The sequence below is a fragment of the Natrix helvetica genome (genome assembly GCF_964273705.1).
Source record: "Natrix helvetica genome assembly, chromosome: 1".
In the NCBI taxonomy this organism is placed as follows: Eukaryota; Metazoa; Chordata; class Lepidosauria; order Squamata; family Natricidae; genus Natrix; species Natrix helvetica.
Genome location: NC_138548.1, coordinates 116,916,363 through 116,939,563, shown reverse-complemented (window position 1 = coordinate 116,939,563; position 23,201 = coordinate 116,916,363). Strand labels below are relative to the sequence as shown.

The 23,201-nt window shown below is 43.7% G+C and overlaps 2 protein-coding genes across 3 annotated transcripts in view; both read right to left on the bottom strand.

Moving 5' to 3' along the window:
- Positions 1–23,201, bottom strand: part of LOC309383865 (NACHT, LRR and PYD domains-containing protein 12-like) — a 259,601-nt gene that overhangs the window by 131,491 nt on the left and 104,909 nt on the right. Inside the window, exon 9 of one of the 2 annotated variants that reach the window (XM_081936836.1) lies at positions 4,602–4,772. The exons of the other annotated variant lie outside the window; for it this stretch is intronic. Within the exon in view, the coding sequence (XP_081792962.1) occupies positions 4,602–4,772 (171 nt within the window). The remainder of the gene's footprint in view (positions 1–4,601; positions 4,773–23,201) is intronic. 2 annotated transcript variants of the gene reach the window in all.
- Positions 6,561–23,201, bottom strand: part of LOC309384094 (NACHT, LRR and PYD domains-containing protein 12-like) — a gene marked incomplete at its 3' end in the record, with an annotated part of 49,414 nt that continues 32,773 nt past the window's right edge. The window contains exon 6 of the mRNA XM_081937285.1: positions 6,561–6,735. Coding sequence (XP_081793411.1) covers positions 6,561–6,735 — 175 coding nt within the window. The remainder of the gene's footprint in view (positions 6,736–23,201) is intronic.

Sequence of the window (23,201 nt, the reverse complement as noted above, 5' to 3'; positions counted from 1 at the left end):
TGGCACCCAATTGGCTGGCACCTTTTATACATGGAACGAAAAACCTGGTATAAATGGTCTTTCAACAAATGGTCGAAGACGAAGAGCAAGGGTCGGAGGCCCAGATCCCCATTGGCCAGGGAGAATCACCTGGAAAGGGTCAGCAGAGGAGAAAAGCTGGCTGTGAATGGGCTGAGGTGGGTGGCTGCAGGGAAAGGAGGCATGGCCAAGGGTGGGAGCCTGAAGATCTTAGACCCATTCAGAAATTACTCAGAACTCCTTCGCTTTTGTCAATTTTGTCGCTTGTTCTACCTACAGAAGGTCCAGCATAGAAGCGAAGCCGAAAGAGATCCTTGCGAGGCTCTGCAGGCTTCCTCGGAGTAAGGAAGGCAACAGCTCCCCTCACCCCCCAGAAAGCAGCGGGGCTCGTCGCGATGAAAAAGGCAGCCCTGATGCCGAGGAGAGCCTTGCAAGGAGGTGGAAAGGAAAAGCCCGAAAAGGCACCAAAAGAAGTGGGGGGAGCTTCGCCCGCCTAGTGGGCAGCCTGTGCGCGCCTGTTGCCAGCGTTCAGCGGCAGCGGCGGCGGCAATAGTCAGTACCTTCCAGCTAAGCACCCAGTCAATGCCACAAGCACGAATTGGAGTGCGCTTAGAGTCTTACAGCCCCATGAGCAAGGCTCGCCTCCCCTCTCTTTTCCCCTGCTTTTGCCTCCCAAGAGGATGACCCTTCCATCTAATAATGGATGTATTTTTTTGGATCCGAAGGGTGCTTTGGAAAAAATTAACCACACAGAATGATTAGTAAACCCGGTCTCCCCCCCCCCCCCCCCGTGCACACTCAAGTGCCTTTTGTGGAATATTGCAGGCTGGGGGCAAAGGTGTGGAACTACAGAATTTGCTAACTATATCCATTCATTCGATGTGATCCTGCTTCAGGAGACCTGGGCTTGTGATAAGATATCCTTTCCAGGGTTTACGGCCATTCCGTTGGCTGCTATTAGACAATCTATGGCAGGGAGCCTAAGGGAGGCTTGTTTGGTCTCTACTTCTTTGAAAGTGGAGACAGTGGAACTACCCCCCTGTGGCTCTTTATGGCGCTTTTAATTAAGAAAGGATGCAGCAAACTGTTAGTGTTCAATGTTTATCTTCCCCCGACAAGGAGGCAAGCCGATATCAAGGCTCAATGGGGCACGTTGGAGAACTATATTACTTGTATGGAAACTAAATTCCCAGCGTTGTACATCCTAATAGGGGGTGACTTTAACGCCTGTCTGGGAGCCCAAGTCCCCCCAGCGATAGAGGCACTCTACTCCCAAGAAACCCTCCAGGCCATAGGTCATCTGACTTCAGCCAGACATTCTAAGACGAATTAACAAATTTTGCTGGCATCCAGTTAGCCCTTCTAGCAGCCCAACACAACAAGATAATGGGAGTACCATAGGTGATCTGGCTGGCGAATTTACTTTTAGTTCCTTACGTGGGAGTAGTGTTATTGATTTTGTGCTGGTATCTTGACCCTTAAGAGAGGCAGTCCATGCTTTTTATGTGGACTGCCTTACGCAGAGCGACCACTACTCCCTGGTTACAATTATGAGCTTTTTTCAAATATACATCTCCCTAGGGGCCCTCAGATATTAGATCCTATGTGGCCTCGTACACAAGGAGGATCAAATGGTCTCCCAATACTGAAAGAAAGTTTCACTCCTCTTTATCACCTCCGGAGTGTCTCAACTTGTATAACCAGGTACTAGCAAGTAGTGGCTTGGGGATAGTCTTGGCCTTTGAATCACTAACTAACAGTGTCCAAAGGGAGCTTGGAGCTGTCTGTGGGCCGAGTGGTCTATATCAATCATGAAGTAATACTTGGTTTGACAAAGATTGTTTGATGCTTAGGAACCAGATTAAATGGGTTTACCTGCTCTACCGCAACCGAGGGGACAAACGCCCACCAGAGGACTACTACCGCCTGAAGCGGGAGTACAAAGGATTAATTGCTAAGAAAAAGAAAGCTAAAGAGAGAGAGAAGTGGGATCTACTTCTCCTCTCTATCCAGCTGAAGGACATCAGATTATTTTGGCAAATTGCTGCCAGCTCTTTGCCAGGCCATCGGGAACTCCCTCTCTGCTGCATCTCTAACAGAGACTAGGAAAACCATTTCTTGGCAATTTACCAGGCATCAGCAAGTTCAACCATGCCTGACCCACAGCTGTCTCCTGTAGCCCCTGACTGGCAACCTGTGACCCATGCTGAGATCACCGAGTTTATCTCCGAACTCAAGTCAGGTAAAGCTCCTGACCCTGATGCTATTCCCCCTGATCTGCTAAAATCCAACCCTGAATGGTGGATTCCTCTTTTGGCAAGATTCTTTTCGTATATTAATTCCTCTGGTAGGGTACCTTCCTCCTGGAGCTTAGCAATTATAGTACCAGTTTTTAAACGAGGAAACAGAAACAACCCAGCTGACTATCACCCCATAAAGCCTGCTCTCCACTATTGGGAAATTTTATGCTAAATATCTCCATCTCAGACTACTCACTTGGGTTGAGGAATCCAATATTATTGGTGTTGAACAAATTGGGTTTAAAGCGGGCTGTGCCACATTGGATCACTACTTTGTCCTAGCGCACCTGGTCGACAAATATACTACTATACCAGGTGGCAAACTCTTCACTGCTTTCATTGACCTAAAGTCAGCATTTGACTCAGTCCCTAGGGGTCTGTTGTGGTCAAAACTGCTTAAAAGTTCTATTGACAGACGTTTGCTGTTCTTAATTAGGTCCTTGTACAATCAGACCTCCAGCCAGGTCAGGTGTGGTCTGCAGGGAGAACTTTCCGATCCTATCCCAATTAAGAATGGAGTAAGGCAGAGATGTGTTCTGGCTCCTCTTCTGTTTAATATATTTTTATCTGACCTGGCCGGTTACATCAGACATATTGAGTCCCACACTCCGAAGCTGACAACTAGAAAGATCCCGCTTCTTCTTTACGCTGATGATGTGGTTCTCCTTTCATCGTCAAGGCCAGGACTGAAAAGATTACTTTCTGCATTTGTGTCTTACTGTGCTGAAAACCATTTGGCTATTAACTATGATAAATTGAAAGTACTAGTGTTTACTAGAGCCCGGAAATTGTATAACTGGGATATCAGTGGCAATGCTATTAAGCAGGTTTTCCATTTTAAGTATTTAGGTATTCAATTTCAGAACACCAATGCCTGGACTAGACATCGAACCCAGGTGCTGAACTCGGCCTCCTGTAGCCACCAGCAGATTTTAAGATTCTTTTATACCCAGGGTGGCCAATTCATTCCTTCTGCCCTACGTATTTACAAAGGCAAAACGTTGGCCAAACCCTTCACGGTATTCCCATATGGATACGGGGCTTCAAGGACTGCATTGAAAGAACCCAGGCTGCTTTTCTTAGAAAATTTCTGGGTCTTCCCCCTTGTGTTGATTTTGCCCCAATGTACCTGGAACTGGGCATTCGATCGGTAGAATGTATGGCCAGGATTAATACCTTTAAATGGTGGTTTCAGGTGCTTTTCCTGGCAGTTCCTGGCAGCTACCTCTCCCTGGCATTCGCGGACTCCTATATTTCTCGCTCGGAGAAAGAGCTGCTGAAGAAACTTCATCTGTTAAGTTTTATGGAGGATGCCCTGGGAAACTACGACCTCAAGGATGCCCAATTTAGGATAGTCCAACAGCTTGTGGACATTATTTACAATATCTACGAGCCAGAGCCAACAAACCTGCTCCCCCCTGACTCTCAACCAACTTAATAATTATGGATTGAGGATGGCTTCCTATTTTTATACTCTAAACATTCCCAAGTATAAAAGAGCTTTTTCCCTAGCTCGCTTTAATGTCTTGCCTTCAGCACTTTTGGATGAATGTTTTAAGAGGCTCCTGATTAACGAGCAGCTGTGCCCTTGTGACAGAGCCGAGGTTGAGACAGCGGAGCACGTCCTTCAATTTTGCCCCATGTATAGCGTGGAGAGATCTAGGTTACTGTCTCTTCTTGAAATCGTCCCTTCTGGACCTGATGGCTGTGATTTGTTTGTATATTGCCTTGGAGATGTCTCCTCATACATCACCTCTCAGGTTTCCAGGTTTTTCTTGAGAACTGTAACCATAAGAGGAGAGCGCTGTAACCTCCCTTAGTTGGGCTTTTGATGACTGGCTGCTATGATGCAATTACAGACTTTTTGGGTATGTTGCAACAAGCTTTGCAAACCTGGATTGGGGGATTTTCTGTTATTCTTCCTTGCAAATCCTCTTATGCTCAGTCAGGTTGGATGACGACCGCCAGTGGACAGTCATTTTCAGGCCCCTCCAGAGATGCTCATCAGGGTTCAAGTCAGGACTATGGCTGGGCCACTCTAGGACATTCACAGAGTTTTCCCTAAGCCACTGCGCTGCTGCCTGTCCCCCCTCCCAACCCCACCAGAAAAAAATACCAAAAAGTACAATTATTTCTTGAATATCAAGTATGCAATGTATTTTTAGGAACTGAAGAGATTAAGACAAAATATGGCAACTAAATTGACCTTCTAGATATATTTCTAAAATATTAACAGCCAAAAGACACTTATGCAGATCAAACTGAAAGTAAATAGTCACTTACTTTAATGTTTCTATTGTGCATTGTGGATGTTTGAGCCCATCGCACAATGGTTCCATTGTTTTATCATCTATGTCGTGGAAGTCCAAGTATAACTCTCTCAATCTCCAGTTTTTCTTGAGTACTTCTGCAACATGCCTGCTGCAAGATTCAGGCAGGCAGCTTCCAGAAAGTCTGAAGTCCAAAATAATCACAATTATTTCTTGAAAAATAATTATGGATTGTTTTTAATAGGAATTCAAGGGAATGTATTAATGGCAACTGAACTGATTTTCCTTGGATATATTTTCAAAATATTGCTCAACTTGGAATATTGGTGTTCATCAAAGTGAAAGGAATAAAGGTTGAAGAGAGCAAGGGGGAAGGCAGACAAACCCTACCTGCTCCCAGCTCATCCTGGTGCTGGTAGCGGAAAGCAGCCAAATGCTGCCTGCACACTATTCCAGATGGGGAAGGGGGTGGGGGGAGTGCACAGTGGGGGAACAGCCAAACTGCCCATTTGGCATCAGGCTGGAGACCAGGTGCAGAGGTAATGGTGGTGGTGGTGAAAATGAGAAGCTAGTGTGGGAAACTGGCAGGCAGCAGTGGGTGGGGGTTTCCCAATTTGACCTCTCACTGCCATAGCCTCTGCATCTGGACCCTGGCTTAACTCTGAAAGGGCAGCTGCCCTCCCATTGGGCACCACATCATTCTAACCCACACCACCCACCATGAGCCGCGTTTACCATCGATGCACAACGGTCCCCCCAAACCCAGGAGTAGGGCACAGGAAGCATTTGCCCCCTGCCTCCTTCCAGATCCACTAGGAGCTGTCCACAGACGTTTGTCTGCTGCTTCTTCCTCCCAGCACCAGATCTGCAGGCAGCATTTGCCTGTTACCTCCCAGCATCCCAGGAGCAGAGTACAGGCAGTGTTTGCCTGCTGCCCCCTCCCAGCACCAGCACGAGCTGTATGCAAGCAACATTTGCCTGCCTTCCCCCCCTTGCTCTCTTCTGTCTTCTGTCACTAATCACATCCCTCCCCTAGCCCACTTGGCCACCCTTCCCAACCTCATCATTGCCACTTGCCACCTAATTGGCTGGAAGCTTTTTGTACCCTGGAGTGAAACACCTGGGATAAATGGTGTTTCAGCAAATGGTCCAAGACAAAGAGCAAGGGTTGGAGGCCCAGATGCCCATTGGCCAGGGAGAATCACCGGGAAAGGGTCAGCAGAGGAGGAAAGCTGGCCGTGAATGGGCTGAGGTGGGTGGCTGGAGGCAAAGGTGCCATGGCCAAGGATGGGAGCCTGAAGGTCCTAGACCCATTCAGAAATTACTCAGACCCCCTTTGCTTTTGTCAATTTTGTTTTGCTGCAGCCTGATTCTACAGTTGTTGAAATTCATTTTTTTCTCATTAATATACACTCAATACTGCATAATGACAAGATTTTTATTAAAAATGTCTGTAAAAATTTTTAAAAGGGAAAACTGAAAAATCCCATTGGCATAAGTATCCCGACTCTTCACTCAGTACCTCGTTGAAGCATCTTTGGCAGCAGTAACAGACTTTTGGGTATGTTGCAATAAGCTTTGCAAACCTGGATTTGGGGATTTTCTTTCATTCTTCCTTGCAAATCCTCTCATGCTCAGTCAGGTTGGATGATGACCGCCAGTGGACAGCCATTTTCAGGGCCCTCCAGAGATGCTCATTAGGATTCAAGTCAGGACTATGGCTGGGCCACTCAAGGACATTCACAGAGTTTTCCCTAAGCCACTGCCCTGCCACCTGTCCCCCCACCCAGCCACACCAGAAATTTTTTTTTAAAAGTACAATTATTTCTTGAATATCAAGTATTCAATGTATTTTACAGGAACTGAAGAGAATAGGACAAAGTATGGCAACTAAATTGACTTTCTAGATATATTTCTAAAATATTAACAGCCAAAAGACACTTATGCAGATAAACTGGAAGTAAATAGTCACTTACTTTAATCTTTCTATTGTGCATTGTGGATGTTTGAGCCCATCACACAATACTTCCATTGCCTTGTCATCTTGGTCGTATATATTCAAGTCTAACTCTCTCAATCTCTGGTTTATCCTGAATACTTCTGCAACATGCCTGCTACTCAATTCAGTCTGGAACACTCCAGAAAGTCTGCAGTTGAAAATAATCACAATTAGTTCTTGAAAAATAATTATGGATAGTTTTTTTATAGGAATTCAAGGGAATGTATTTATGGCAACTGAACTGCTTTTCCTTGGATATATTTTCAAAATATTGCTCAATTTGGAATATTTGTGTTCATCAAACTGAAAGGAATAAATGTTGAAGAGAGCAAGGGGGAAAGACAGGGAAACCCTACCTGTGCACAACTCGGCCAGGTGCTGGTAGGAGAAAGCAAGCAAATGCTACCTGCACACTACTCCTGATGGTGCGGGGGGCGGGAGGGGGGGTTCCCAGTGGTGTAACAGCCAAACAGCCCATTCAGCATCAGCCCGGAGTCCCGGTGCATAGGCAATGGTGATGGTGGTGGTGAAAATGAGAAGCCAATGTGGGCAATGGGCAGGCAGAAGTGGGCAGGGGTTTCCTAATTTGATCTCTCACTGCCATTGCCTCTGTATCTCGACTCTGGCTTAATTCTAAACGGGCAGTTCAGCTGCCCTCCCATTGTGCAACACACCATTCTAACCCCGCCCCCATACACATACAACCCACCATCAGTCGTGTTTACCATCGATGCGCTGATGTTCCCCACATCCCCCAGAAGCAGTGCACAGCCAGCATTTGCCTCCTTTCCCCTCCCAGTTCCACCAGGAGCTATGCACAGTCGTTTGCCTGTTTCCTCCTACCACACCAGATGTGCAGGCAGAATTTACCTGTTTTCCCCCAGCCTCCAAGGAGGAGGGCACAGGCAGTGCTTGCCTGCTGCCCCCTCTCAGCACCAGCACGAGCTGTATGCAAGCAGAATTTGCCTGCCTGTCCTTCTTGCTCTCTCCTGTAATCTGTCACTAATCACATTCCTCTCCAGGCCCCCTTGGCCACCCTTCCCAGCACCATCATTGCCACTTGCCATCCAATTGGCTTGCAGCTTTTTGTACCCTGGAGCGAAACACCTGGGATAATTTGTGTTACAGCAAATGGGCCGAGCCGAAGAGCAAGGGTCGGAGGCCCAGAGTTTTGTAGGGTCGGAGGCCCTATAAGGCAGGGGGCAGGACAGTAAAAAGAACAGAGGTGGAAGGGAAATAGTTGAGGACTTCCGGTGGTGGAGGCAAGTGCGGGGAAGAAAGCAGGGCACTGCCTTTCGAACCCTGATATACACGTTTGGAGGATCCCCCAGGGGGATACGCTGAGCTTGAAGGGTGAGGCGGAGAAGTAGGGACACCCCAGAATGAACAAGGCGGAAGGCGATCGCCCGTTATGACGGGGGATACACTTTTTAACCCAGCGTGTAAGCATTCGCCGCTTGCTTCACTGAATGGTGGACCTGAAGCCTCGGCAAACCACCAAATAGAAGAAGGAAGGAAGAGAATTGAATCAAATTTTGCTACATTGTTGCAACGCCTGATACAAGTGAAAACAGCAGAGAGCTACAGGCTGGGAAAAGACGTACCTAAACTATAGAGGAGAACGGGCAAACAGGGAGACTCCAGAGATCTGGCGTGAAAACCCTATTTAAAAGGCCAGTGGAAGAGGTGAGAGCGACACTTTAAAATCTAAAATGAGCCCGAAGAAACGAGGGGGGAAAATACGATCTGGCTGGGGCTCCTGTGGACTCGGGTAGCAGGAGAAAGGAGACAGAGGGAGACATTGAAAGATCGCGCTAGACCGGGGAATAGCAGCAGACAGCCATTAATTATAGAGCAACAAAGTATCAAGGAGGAAGAGAAAGCTGACGAAATAGCAACATTGTAACAACTTAGAAGAGCCGGGGTAACTGAGCAAAGTTGAAAGAAAGGATTTGAAAAGAACTTAAAAGAACTTAAAGAAGCTCTAAACTTAAAGAAACACAGAGGAAAAAGCGGTGAATAAACTGTCTATATTAACAATACATAACTATATACAATTGTTATAATCTTTATAACCAAATATTTAAATTAATCAATATTTAAGACAAATAGCTCTATTTATATATATATCTATTGCTACATTGTTATAACCATAAATAAGTAAGTTTGAAACCCGGAGGCAATTACTAGCTATATATGCTACAACCATTTAAATAAGTTTAAATTTAACATTATTAAGGAACAATCTAAGCATTTAAGTACTTAAAATATAGCATTGTAGATGTTAATATGAACAAATATTGAGATCCTCCCCTGTCCTCCCTCCTTGCCTATATAACCCCTTCTGCCAACACCTCTAGATATTATTGTATTATATATATATATATTATTATACTGTATTATTTAAAACTTATATAGTATACTAAGATTACTGTGGATATACTAATACAAAAAAAAAAGAGGGGGGGATTGAATGCCAATTTGGGACAATATATACAAGATACTTTCAGAACAAGATAAAACTATAAGAGAAATGGCAAATATAACATCAACAGCACTTAGAAGTGGAAAAAAGATGAACATTAACCCTGCAATAAATCCAACAACAAGGGGATCGCCCCCCCCCCAACGCCCAAAGGATCAATAGAAGAAATAAATGAAACAGAAAAAACAAATGCGGGGTCGAATACTGAAAATATACAGACAGTGCTGAAAACCATTCAAGAAACTATGTTAAAATTCCAAGAAACAACAACAAAAAACCACGACGAAATGAAAATAGATATGAATGAAATGAAAGCAGAAATGTGTGAAATGAAAAGCGAAGTCAAGAAAGACATACAGAAATTAGATGATAAAATGGAAACCATACAACAAGCTCTGGGAAAGAATGAACAATTAATAAAAGAAGTAGAAAAAAGAATAGAACAGACAGAAATAAAAATAAACCAGGTTGAACAACAAATGAAAGCATCAAATAAAAATCTAGAGGAATCGCTTATTCACATGGAGATGGACCGTGCAGCTTTCTACCTCCGCTTTCAGAATGTGACAGAGGTAAAAGATGAAGACCTAACTATGATAATGTCCGGCTTAATTGCAGAAACTTTAAACAGAGATAAGCAAGAGATTATAAATGAATTGGACGACATTTACAGAGTTACCACCAATTATGCGAGGAAATATCGACTACCCAGAGAAGTGCACATCAGGTTCGCGAGGAAAAAAGTAAGAGACAAACTATATAAAATAACAAGAGAAGAACCGATGATGTACAAGGGGAAGGAGATACTAATATTAAAACAAATCCTACGAAGAGTGAGGGAACAGATAAGAGACTACCAATTCTTGGCGACGCAATTAATTAAGCGGGAGATACTGTTTAGATGGTTAATACCAGAAGGGATGTTAGTAACATGGCAGGAGAAGAGAATCAAAATTGACAACCTTGAAAAAGCACAGGAATTATACGAGCAATTAATGTATCCGGAAGAGAAACAAAATACAGAAGAGGAGATAGAATAAGGAAGAAAGGAAGAAAGACAACAAAAGGCAAGGGAGGGAAGACAGGGAGGACGTAGCAGGGAAGAGGAAGAACAACAGAAAGAAGAGGAAGTAAGACCAAAAACAAGAAGTCAAAAAGAAACTAGAGGCAAATAAAGATAAGGACAAGTAGAGATTTAGGAGAATGGAAGAAGAAATCTAACTACTATCTGTAAATGTCAATGGTTTAAATTCACCAACAAAAAGAAAACACATCTGGGCAAAATTAACAAAACAAAAAGCAGACATAATATGTCTACAGGAAACACATATCAAACAACAAGATATAAAATACCTAGAATGTCCGATATTGGGAAAATTATATACAGCATCGGCAGAAGGAAAAAGAAAAGGATTAGCAATTTATATTAAAGAGAGAATAAAGACAAGCTTAATTTATGCAGATCCAAGGGGAAGAATATTAATATTAGAGATATGGATACACCAAAAACCAATATTGCTGGTAGCAATTTATGCCCCAAACGAAGACCAGAAAAATTTCTATAAAAAATTACATGAAAAAATTAGAGAAATCGGAGGGAAAAACATCTGTATAATAGGAGACCATAATGCCATAGTAGATAGCAAAAAAGACTATGTAAGTGACAAAAAAAAAACAAAAACAAAAAAAGTATTACCAACAACGTGTATGGAGATGATGGAAGAGCTAAATCTAATAGACATCTGGAGAAAAATGGAACCAAATAAAAAACTATTTACCTTTTACTCAAACCCACACCAATCTTGGTCATGGATCGACATGGCATGGATAAATGGGGAAATTGGGGCAGAATACATAAAATTGAAATACTACCAAACACCTGGGCAAACCATAATCCCATTAAAATAATCTGGAAAGGGGGGAAAAAACTAGACGAAGATGAACATTAAATCTGCAAATATTAAAAGAAAAAGAATTTATTCAAAAATGCAACAGTGAGTTGGAACTATTTCTTAAAGAAAATACAAAAGAACAGACATCAATACAAAACCTATGGGATACCATGAAAGCCTACATACGAGGAATCATTATAGCTTATTCAGCAAAAAGAAATAAAGAAAAATGGGCACAACAGAAAGTATTAGAGAAGGAAATTGAGAACCTAGAAAAAGAACTCCAAAACAAACCACAAAGTGACAAAATTAGAAAGGATTGGATGCTAGCGAAACACAGATTAAACATATTAGTCCAGGAAGAAATAGTAAAAAACTTAAAATTAACGAAGCAAATTTTTTTCGAGCAAGCAAATAAACCAGGGAGATGCCTACCTTATAGACTGAGAAAAGAAAGAGAAAAAAGATTAATATATCAACTCCAAAAGGAAACGGGTGAATTACGACATACAATGGAAGGGGGAAAAAGATTGTACATAAATATTTCGAGAAGTTATATAAGGGGGAACAAATAGATGACAAACAAATACAAGAATACTTAAACAGAGAAGAACCCCCAGTAATACCGGAAGAGATGAAAGAAATGCTAACAAAACAAATAACAAAAGTTGGACTGAAACAGGCAATTCAAAAACAGAAAAATAATAAAACACCAGGCCCAGATGGATTCCCAGCAGAATGGTACAAAATGATAAATGATCTGAATGAATCAATAGAACCCCTAATGCTGGAGATGTATAACGAAACATTGACGAAAGCAAAAATACCGAACACATGGAGGGAAGCATACATTACGTTAATATATAATGATCAAGCAGGATTTATTGAAGGCAGACATATGAAGGAGAATGTAAGGCAACTCATAGATTCAATTGATTATCTTGATAAGAATAAGCAGATCTCTGCAGTGCTGGTCTTCTTGGATGCAGAGAAGGCCTTTGATCGAGTGAATTGGAACTTTCTAACCAAGACTTTGGAAAAGATGGATATGGGACCACGACTTCGGCAGGCGATTGGAGCAATTTATCAGCAACAAAATGCACAACTTATTATTAATGGAAATTTGTCAACAACTTTCGAGATACAAAAAGGCACAAGACAAGGTTGCCCATTATCTCCATTGTTATCTTAACTTTGGAAGTCTTGTTGAATGCAATCTGGGACCCAAAATCCTTAGATGGCATAAATGTCAGGCAAAAGGAATACAGAACTAGAGCATTTGCCGACGATCTGGTTGTTACCCTTTCACATCCTTTGAAGTCAATAATCAAGATGAAAAATATCATAGTAGAATTTGGCATGGTGTCTGGGTTTAGACTAAATCAAAACAAAACGAAAATGATGGTTAAAAACATGACAGAGACTCAAAGAAAGAGACTTGTAAGTTTAGCAGGCTTTGAAATAGTCTCCAAGGTAAAATATTTAGGCATACAAATTGCAGAATCAAACACAAAACTTTTCTTAAATAATTATGAAGTGTTGTGGCAAAAGATCCAGAAAGATCTTGAAGTATGGAAAAAGTTACAACTGTCTCTGCTTGGAAGGATCTCAGCAATTAAAATGAACATTCTACCTAGATTTATCTTTTTATTCCAGATGATACCGGTGCTTCAGTCAGATAAAACTTTGTTAAATTGGCAAGCAACATTAAATAAATTTGTTTGGAAGGAGAAAAAGACGAGAGTAAAGATGAAGATTATGCAAGATACTCGCGAAAGAGGCGGCCTTAGACTCCCAAACCTTCGATTGTACTATGAAGCTGCGGTATTAACGCATGTAGCAGATTGGTTGGGGAAAACAAAAAGGGAATTGCTGAATATAGAAGGCCATGATCTTGTTCTGGGATGGCATGCATATCTTTTTTATGAAGAAAGGGTGGACAAAGTGTTTAACAATCATGTTCTCCGAAATGCCCTGATGAGAGTATGGAAGAAGCACCGGCCCAATTGGGATTATAAAATACCGCTTTGGTTGGATCTTGCAGACACCATGGGGATTATGAATATTAAGTCACTCGGGGGTTGTTTATACAAAGATGTGCTTATCGCTGATGGGGAAGAATGGAAGTTAAAAACTTTGGAACAACTGTTGGAAGAAGGAATTATTTTAAACTGGTTACATTACATACAGCTACAGAAGAGATGGGAAGAAGATCGTAGGGTTGGTTTTATGGATAAAGAAGTGGAACTGATCAAGCAGATAAAAGAGTCTGGCCCAAAACAAGTTAAAAGAATATATAATGTACTGTTAGAAAGAGATTCAGAAAGTGAACTGGTTAAGGATTGTATGATTAAATGGGCTCAGAATTTTGGTGAAGTGGTTATGTTGGAAACGTGGGAAAAAATATGGGTTCAGAATGTTAAATTTACGCAGTCACAGAATTTAAGGGAGAACTTTTATAAAATGTTTTACAGATGGTATTTAGATCCTAAAAAATTATCATGCATGTACCCAAATATTCAACCAAAATTTTGGAGATGCAGGTGCCTAGATGCTACCTTTTTTCATGTATGGTGGACCTGCAACAGGGTTAAAGCTTTTTGGATAAAAATATGGTGGGTTATGCAAAATGTATTGAAGAAAAGAATACAATTTACTCCGCAAATGTTTTTATTGGGTATAACTAAGGATTTTACTAAAGGGGAAACAAAATTGGTTTTGTATATGGTCACAGCAGCTAGGTTGTTGATTGCGCAACACTGGAAAAAAGATTTTTTACCAACAATCGATGAATGGACTCAGAAGGTGGCGGGGTTCGCCGAAATGGCAAAAATCTCAGCTTTCTTAAAAGGTCAGAAGCAGGAGAATTATACACAGGAATGGGTAAAATGGATTGATTACATACAGAATAAATACCAGACTAGGAAGTACTATGTAGCCTTAAGGTAAGAATGTTTAGACTGATAGATGATCAGAGTAAATAATATATGGGATGCTTGGAATTGTTAGAGTGGTGTATAGCGGAAGTCTGGGGGGTGGGTTTGAGTGGGAGGTGGGGGAGGGTTAGGGTGGAGGGCGGGGCAATATATATTTATAAATAAACTAGAAGATGGGATTAATGAAATATTGTTATTTTAAGAGAAATTTATATTATGAGTTATATATGTTAAATTAGCTTAGAAGATGGAATTACTTTTACTTTACTTTTACTTTTATTTCGATTTTTATACCGCCCCCTCTCCCCAAAGGGACTTGGGGCGGTGTACAGTCAAATAAAACACATAAAATGCAAAATACAAACATATAAACATAGAAACATAGAAGAGGAGGCAATAAGACACTGTACAAAGTAAAGTAGAAAAAAACAATATTTCAACAATCCTAAAAATACCCAATTAAAATTACCCAGTTAAAATATATCTGCCAGGAGGTATAGTAAGGTTATGAATGGTCCAGGCCAGCTAAACGGAACAGGTGAGTCTTCAGTTTTCGTCGAAAGGAGGGAAAGTCGGTGGTGGTTCTGATATCGGGGGGGAGGTCATTCCAGAGGGTTGGGCCCATCACAGAGAAGGCTCTACTCCTAGGCGCCGCCCGTTGGCACTGCTTAGTGGACGGCACCCGGAGGAGTCCTTCCCTGTGAGAGCGAATCGGTCGCAGGGAAGTGTGTGGTAGGATGCGATCCCGCAAGTACCTAGGTCCTGAGCCATGGAGCGCTTTAAAGATGGTAATTAACACCTTGAAACACACCCGAAAGACCACCGGCAGCCAGTGCAGCTCGCGCAGGAGCGGTGTTACGTGCGAGTACCTAGTACTCCCCCAAATAGCCCGCGCGGCTGCGTTGTGAACTAGCTGCAGTCTTCGAGCGCGTCCCAAGGGAAGCCCCATGTAGAGGGCATTGCAGTAGTCCAGCCGAGACGTCACCAGTGCATGAGTGACCGTGCGTAGGGCATCCCGGTCCAGTAGGGGGCGCAATTGGCGCACCAGGCGAACCTGGTGGAACGCCCCCCTTGCCACGGCTGCCACATGGTCATCCATTGACAGCCGGGCATCTAGGAGGACACCCAAATTGCACGCCCGTTCCACAGGGGGCAATTGCTCGCCCCCTATGGTCAGTGATGGAATCAACTGACTGAACCGGGGTGCCGGTAGCCACAGCCACTCAGTCTTGGAGGGGTTGAGCTTGAGTCTGTTGTCCCCCATCCAGACCCCGACGGCTTCCAAACACCGGGTCATCACCTCGACAGCCTCGTTGGGGTGGTCTGGGGTGGAAATGTACAGCTGCGTATCATCAGCGTACAGATGATACTCCACCCCAAAACCACGGATGATCTCCCCCAGCCCCTTCACATATGCGTTGAACAGAAGGGGCGAGAGGACCGACCCCTGAGGCACCCCACAAGTGAGTGGCCTTAGAGTCGACCTCTGCCCCCCTGCCAACACACATTGCATCCGGTCGGAGAGGTAGGAGCCGAACCACCGTAGAACAGTGCCTCCAACTCCCATCCCCCCCAGCCGGCGCAATAGGATACCATGGTCGATGGTATCAAAAGCCGCCGAGAGATCTAATAGGACCAGGATAGAGGAACAACCCCTATCTCTGGCCCTCCAGAGATCATCGACCAACGCGACCAAGGCCGTCTCCATGCTGTGTCCGGGCCTGAAGCCGGACTGGCGTGGGTCTAGATATTCGGATTCCTCAAGGTGTTGTGGAAACTGCTGTGCCACCACATTCTCTACAACCTTCGCTAAAAAGGGAAGGTTGGAGACTGGACGATAATTAGCTAGCTCCATCGGGTCAAGGGAAGGCCTCTTGAGTAAGGGCCTCACCACCGCCTCTTTCAAGGTAAGGACCCCTCGCTCAAAGAGGCGTTCACCAAGCCCAGTAGCCAGCCTCGTGTCACTTCCCAGGATGCCAGTACCAACTAGGAGGGACACGGGTCCATTGAACATGTGGTCGGTCGTAGCCGTCCATGCAACCTATCCAAATCCTCGGGGGCAACAGAAGCAAACTCCTCCCCGAATGGTCTCACAAGACTCACTGTTGGCGGCTCCTCTGGTCCACTGAAGGGGGCCCATCCGCTCCGGATCTGAGCGATTTGGTCCTGCAGATATTCCCCAAACTCCTCTGCTCTGCCCTGTAAAGGGGCTTCCCGCGTCCTCTGTGATAAGAGAGAGCGGGTCACCCGAAACAGGGCGGCAGGGCGGTTATCGGCGGACGCAATAAGAGTGGCACAATGTCTGCGTTTGGCCACTCTTAATGCCACAAGGTAAGTCCGTGAATAGGCTCTTACTTGTGTTAGGTCAGATTCGGAGCGTGAGGACCTCCACTTGCCCTCTAGGCGTCTCCTATGGCGCTTCATCACCCTCAGGTCCTCGGTAAACCAAGGAGCCCAGGTGGGTCATCGCCGCAGGAGAGGCCGCAAAGGCGCAACTCGGTCCAGGGCCCCAGCGGCCGCCCTATTCCAGGCGGCCACTAGGTTCTCGGAGCGAGAGCGGGTCAGGGCTACAGGGAATGGCCCAAGCTCCGTCTGGAACCTATCCGGTTCCATCAGGCGCCTGGGGGATACCAACTTGGACAGTTTGGTTCCGCCTCCTCACGGTGGGGGGTAGCGCCAGGGAAGTCCAGCCGGAGAGATGAGTGATCTGACCATGACAGGGGAGTAATAGTTACATCCCCTCTTCCCAGATCACTCGTCCACTGTTCAGATACAAAAACAAGGTCCAGAGTGTGGCCACCTTCGTGTGTGGGGCCCTGAATTAATTGGGTCAGGTCCATGGCTGTCATGGAAGCCATGAACTCCCGAGCTACCTCGGATGCTTCCCCCGTCGACGGCAAGTTGAAATCCCCCATAACCACAAGCTTGGGGGTCCCAACTGCAGTCTCTGAGATCAGCTCGAGGAGCTCGGGCAGGGCTGCTGACATATAGCGAGGAGCCAAGTATACAATCAGCAGGCCCCACTGCCTCCCTGGGCCCCATTTCACACCAAGGGACTCACATCCGGGTATCTGAGGTACAGTGAACTCCCTCGGCTCTAGACATTCCCGTATAACTACCGCCACCCCACCACCCTTACCCAGGGCCCGGGGCTGATGGAATGCATGGAAACCCAGTGGGCACATTTCTACGAGGGGTAAACCACCCTCGTGGCCCAACCAGGTCTCCGTTATCCCAGCTCCCCCTCTGAGATCAACTCATTAATGAGGGGGGCCTTGTTGGTCATGGACCTTGCATTGCAGAGCATCAGCCTCAGGCCCTGGCTCTGTAGTTCCTGACCACCTAGATTGCGGGGGTTGGTACAAACGACCGGGTGTAACCAACAGCCACGGTCTCCCAACCGACGTTGTGGTCTTCTCCTGTCCTCGCATCCCCTCCTCCCCGCGACCGATGTAATAAGACAACCCTCTATTGGAACGTTCTTTCCCCTCCCCCCTCCACCACACTCACTTCCCTCCTAGACTCACCTGTTCGCCTGGCACTGGCCCCCCTCCTGGACAGATTCCCCTCCCCCCCTACCCTAAAACCCTCCCTGGAACCCCCTAAAAAAGATAAAAAACATTTAGTTAAAAACCCCCTAAGCCTCCGTTTCTTCCACCTCTCGGGGTCTATAAACCTGTCATCAAGGCGGGCCCTTACAAGTGTCAAGGGCCATGCCTGCAAGAGGGGGGTCTCCCGCAGGCGGAGCAGGTCTAGCCTCATATAAATAATCTTCAGAATCTTAAAAAACACGATGGGGCAAGGTGTTATAGATGATGAGTGGTCAGTCATAAAAAAAAGGGGGGAAGAGTTCTTAGATGTCCAAGTGGTGGTCTGGGTGGAGGAGAGATGGTCCAAAGGGTAGTAGCCGCCTAGATAATCCTAGGTGGTCCTAGGTGGGTGGGAGTTCATGGAGAGAGTTTATAGATGATAATCTGGAGTTCTTAAGGGATGGAGTACCCAATTGGGAGGGGGCCGATGTTCTTGGGGGCAGATCGTCTTGGCCTAGACATCCCTGTGGCCCACCCATAGCCCTAATATAGGGCTTCCGGTGACCTCCGGTGTTCCAGGCCGCCCCCAGCCACCCCCAGCCTCCATTCCAGTCTTCTTTCTATCCTTCCCTCCAGCCTCCCGACCCACCCTGGCGGACCCAAATGGGTCCAAAATGGGCCAGGGTGGTCATGCTGTCTGACTCCCGACCCTCGGATGGAAATGAGGGCCGGATACAACCTTTTTGCCCATCGCCGAGCTCCTTGGTGTCCTGGAGCTTCAGGAGGCGACCGCCATCGCCGGAAGCTCCTCCTCCTCCTAGTCCATTGCAGGGATGGGTTTCAATAGGTGAGAATATTTGGAGCTCAGGGTTGAAATGAGGGGTCCTTGGTGGTCTCTGAGCTTGGTTGTTTTCTTGCAGACGTTTGACTCCCACCCAAAGTCCAGATGTTGGTAGGACTCATCCAATAATTTGCTATTAATGTGCTATTGTTACTTTAAGAGAAACTTATATTGTGATTGTTGGGAGGAGAGGGGGTACAATATGTGAACGAGTAATTTACTTTAAGACGGGGGGAGGGGAGGGGGTAAAGTATTTGGTATAATATTTGAATGAGAATTTCTGCGGGGGGGGGGTTGGGGGGAGGGGAGGGGGCATAGTATTTGTATGTGATTTATACTGTATGGGGGGGGGGTTAAAAGGGGAAAAATTTGTCTGTATAAAACTTTATATATATATAAAGAAGGTACAGACCAAAACCAAATTCAAAATTACAGGCCAATCTCGTTGCTGAACGCGGACTATAAAATATTTGCAACAATAATAGCGGAGAGACTAAAAAGATTACTAAATGACTACATACACCCAGATCCAAATGGATTTCTTCCAACAAGACAAATTAGAAACAATACCAGAATAATAGCTAATATCTTGGAGTATTATGAGGTGCATACAGGGAAACAAATGGCACTTGTATTCCTGGATGCACAGAAGGCATTTGATAATTTAAATTGGCAATACATGAAACAACAAATTAAAAATATGAATTTAGGAAATAAATTTGAAAGATTAATAGAAACAATATACTCCACCCAAAAGGCAAACATACTATTGAATGGGGAAAATACAGAGTCCTTTGAAATAACGAAAGGAGTAAGACAGGGCTGCCTATTATCACCTCTGCTTTTTATTCTGATGCTAGAAAGCCTTCTGATATGAATTAGAAAAAATCAGGAAATAAGAGGAACCAAACTTAAAAATGAAGAATACAAAATACAGGCCTTTGCAGATGACTTAGTATTTATTATAGAAGATCCATTAGAAACAGGGAACAGGTTAATGCAAGAACTAGAAAAATATGGAGATGTGGCAGGACTAAAAATTAATAGAGAAAAGACCAAAATAATAACCAAAAATCTGAAGGAAGAACAGAACAAAGAATTAGAAAAAACAATAGGACTCCAGGTAGTAAAGAAAGTCAAATATTTAGGAATATGGCTAACTGCAAAGTGCTCAACCATAAAAGAAAATAATTACACAAAATTAGTGCAACAAATAAAAAAAGACCTGGAATTATGGGGGAAATTACAACTATCGCTATTAGGGAAAATAGCAACTATAAAAATGAACATACTACCAAGAGTCCTATATCTATTTCAAACGATCCCCATAAAACTAGAGAAAAACTTTTTTACCGAACTGAATAAAATAATACTAAAATTTATCTGGCAAGGGAAAAAAGCTAGGATAAAATTGAAAGCACTACAGGACGATAGAAGCAGAGGTGGTATGGGGCTACCTGACTGGGAACTCTACTATAATGCAGCAGCACTAATTTGGATTAAAGATTGGATAAATTTAAAAAACAAAAGAATATTAGCAATAGAAGGCCATGACACTTTTTGTGGCACTTTTTCTTATGGGAAGAGAGTAAAAAGAAGCAAAAATATTTCCATACACACTACATTAGAAAAGCATTGATTCAGGTCTGGAACAAAATTAAAGCAAAACACTATATGAAAATACCGGCATGGCTTTCCACCATGGAAGCCATGACACACCCCAATACGCTAGATCTATCAAAAATGGTTAGGTATAGTGAAATTTTAGATAACCAGGGAAATCTGAAAACGAACCAAGAACTAAAAGAGAACAATATCAATATAGATTGGTGGCCATACCTCCAATTACAATCAAGATATAAAAAAGATATAAAAGAATATGGAATATATACAGAACTGCAACAAATAGACAAAAACTTAATTGGCCCAGAAAACAAATTTATAACGAAAATGTATAAATATTTGTTAGAAATAAACTTAGAAGAAGAAATAGGTAAAGGCTGTATGATAGCATGGGCCAAAAATTTTGGTTATAATATAGATCTAGCGGATTGGGGGAAAAAGTGAATATAAATTATAAATTAACGAGATCAGCAACACTAAAAGAAAATATATACAAAATGTTTTATCGTTGGCACTTACCACCAACAAGATTGGCAAAAATGTACCCAACACTGAAACCGACCTGTTGGAAATGTAAAAAAGAACAAGGGACCTACTACCACATGTGGTGGAGCTGCCCAGAATCGCAAAAATATTGGAAAAGAATCTGGAAGTGGGCACAAGAAATTATGGGGGAACAAATAAAGTATAAACCCGAAACCTTCTTACTAGGAATAATTAAAGGGAACTACACACACACAAAAAATCTGCTAACACATATATTAACCACAGCTAGAACTGCCTTTGCCCAATGCTGGAAGCAAAATAATACACCGCCAGATGAATTAGTGATAAAAAAAACCTTGGATTGTGCAGAGATGGACAAATTAACCCTAAAATTAAAGGACACAGAAGAATCGGAATACTACGAAATTTGGAATAAATGGTATGAATGGTTGGAAAATAAGAAAAATAATTAAGCCGAAAACAATATACATAAATAAACATAGAACTGTATATAAAAGTAGGTAAAAATGTAAAATATCATAAAAATATATAGATAAGATGACATAATGATTGTAATATATAGTAAAGAGAGGAAAATATATATAGATATGACGATGTAACATTGTACAAACTGTTGATATAAAGATTGTAATATGTGATGAAAAGACAAAAACAATAAAAAAATATTACAAAAAAAAAAAAAAGGAAGGGAAATAGGTGAAGGGAGTTGGAGATAATCCCTTTTTCTTACCAAATACCAAACCCAGAATGGCTTGGACTGGGTGGGTACTTGGTGACCCATGATTTTTGGTTAACAACTACAACTATGATAGGTTCTACAGCTGAAAGGAAGAAAGCCCTTAAAGGGGGAGTTAAGAAATATTCTTGCTTTGGGGGGGGGGTAGGGAGATCAAACACTTCTTAGGCTATATCAGGCACTCCCAAGGGAAGCTTGACAGTTTGGTGAGATTCTTGTGAACTGTTGAATCAACCATAAAAAAACCATTTTATCTCATTTCCAGAGCTGGTCTGGTTGCCTGTGCCTGACATTAATCTCAGGGAGAATCACCGGGAAAGGGCCAGCAGAGGAGGAAGCTGGCTGTGAATGGGCTGAGGTTGATGGCTGGAGGCAAAGGAGGCATGGCCAAGGGTGGAAGACTGAAGGTCTTAGACCCATTCAGAAATTACTCAGACTCCCTTCACTTTTGTCAATTTTTTAATATTGGGACCTGATTCTATAGTTGTTGAAATTCATTTTTTTCTCATTAATCTGCACTCAATACTGCATAATGACAAAGAGATTTTTTTTAGAAATGTCTGTAAATTTATTAAAAAGAAAAAACTGAAATATCCCATTGGCATAAGTATCAAGACTCTTCACTCAGTACCACGTTGAAGCCTCTTTGGCAGCAATTACTGTCTTGAGTCTTTTTGGGTCTGATGCAACAAGCTTTGCACACCTCGATTGGGGGATTTTCTGTCATTCTTCCTTGCAAATCCTCTCCTGCTCAGTCAGGTTGGATGACGACTGCCAGTGGACAGCCATTTTCATGTCCCTCCAGAGATGCTCATTAGGGTTCAAGTCAGGGCTCTGGTTGGGCCACTCTAGGACATTCACAGAGTTTCCCCTAAACCACTGCCCTGCCGCCTGTCCCCCCTCCCAGCCCCACCAGAAAAAAATATCAAAAAGTACAATTATTTCTTCAATATCAAGTATGCAATGTATATTTTAGGAACTGAAGAGAATAGGACAAAGTATGGCAACTAAATTGACTTTCTAGATATATTTCTAAAATATTAACAGCCAAAAGACACTTATGCAGATCAAACTGAAAGTAAATAGTCACTTACTTTAATGTCTCTATTGTGCATTGTGGATGTTTGAGCCCATCGCACAATAGTTCCATTCTTTTGTCTTGTAGTTTGTAGATGTCCAACTCTAACTCTCTCAATCTCTGGTTTTTCCTGAATACTTCGGCAACATGCCTGCTGCCGGATTCAGTCAGGGAGGATCCAGAAAGTCTGCAGTCCAAAATAATCACAATTATTTCTTGAAAAATAATTATGGATTGTTTTTTTATAGGAATTCAAGGGAATGTATTTATGGCAACTGAACTGCTTTTCCTTGGATATATTTTCAAAATATTACTCAATTTGAAATATTTGTGTTCATCAAACTGAAAGGAAGAAATGTTGAAGAGAGCAAGGGGGAAGGCAGGCAAACCCTACCTGCGCAAAGCTCGTCCTGGTGCTGGTAGGGGAAAGCAAGCAAATGCTGCCTGCACACTACTCCTGATGGTGCAGGGGGCAGGGGGGGGTTTCACAGTGGCATAATAGCCAAACTGCCCATTCAGCATCAGGCCGGAGTCCAGGTGCATAGGCAATGGTGGTGGTGGTGGTGGTGAAAATGAGAAGCCAATGTGGGCAATGGGCAGGCAGCAGTGGGCAGGGGTTTCCTAATTTGACCTCTCACTGCCATTGCCTCTGTGTCTCGACTCTGGCTTAACTCTGAACGGGCAGTTCAGCTGCCCTCCCATTGTGCACCACTCCATTCTAACCCGCCCTCCACGACCCACCATCAATCGTGTTTACCATCGATGCGCTGATGTTCCCCACATCCCCCAGAAGCAGTGCACATCCAGCATTTGCCTCCTTTCCCCTCCCAGCTCCACCAGGAGCTATGCACAGTCGTTTGCCTATTTCCTCCTACCACACCAGATGTGCAGGCAGAATTTACCTGTTTTCCCCCAGCCTCCCAGGAGGAGCGCATAGGCAGTGTTTGCCTCCTTTCCCCTCCTAGCACCAGCATGAGCTGTATGTA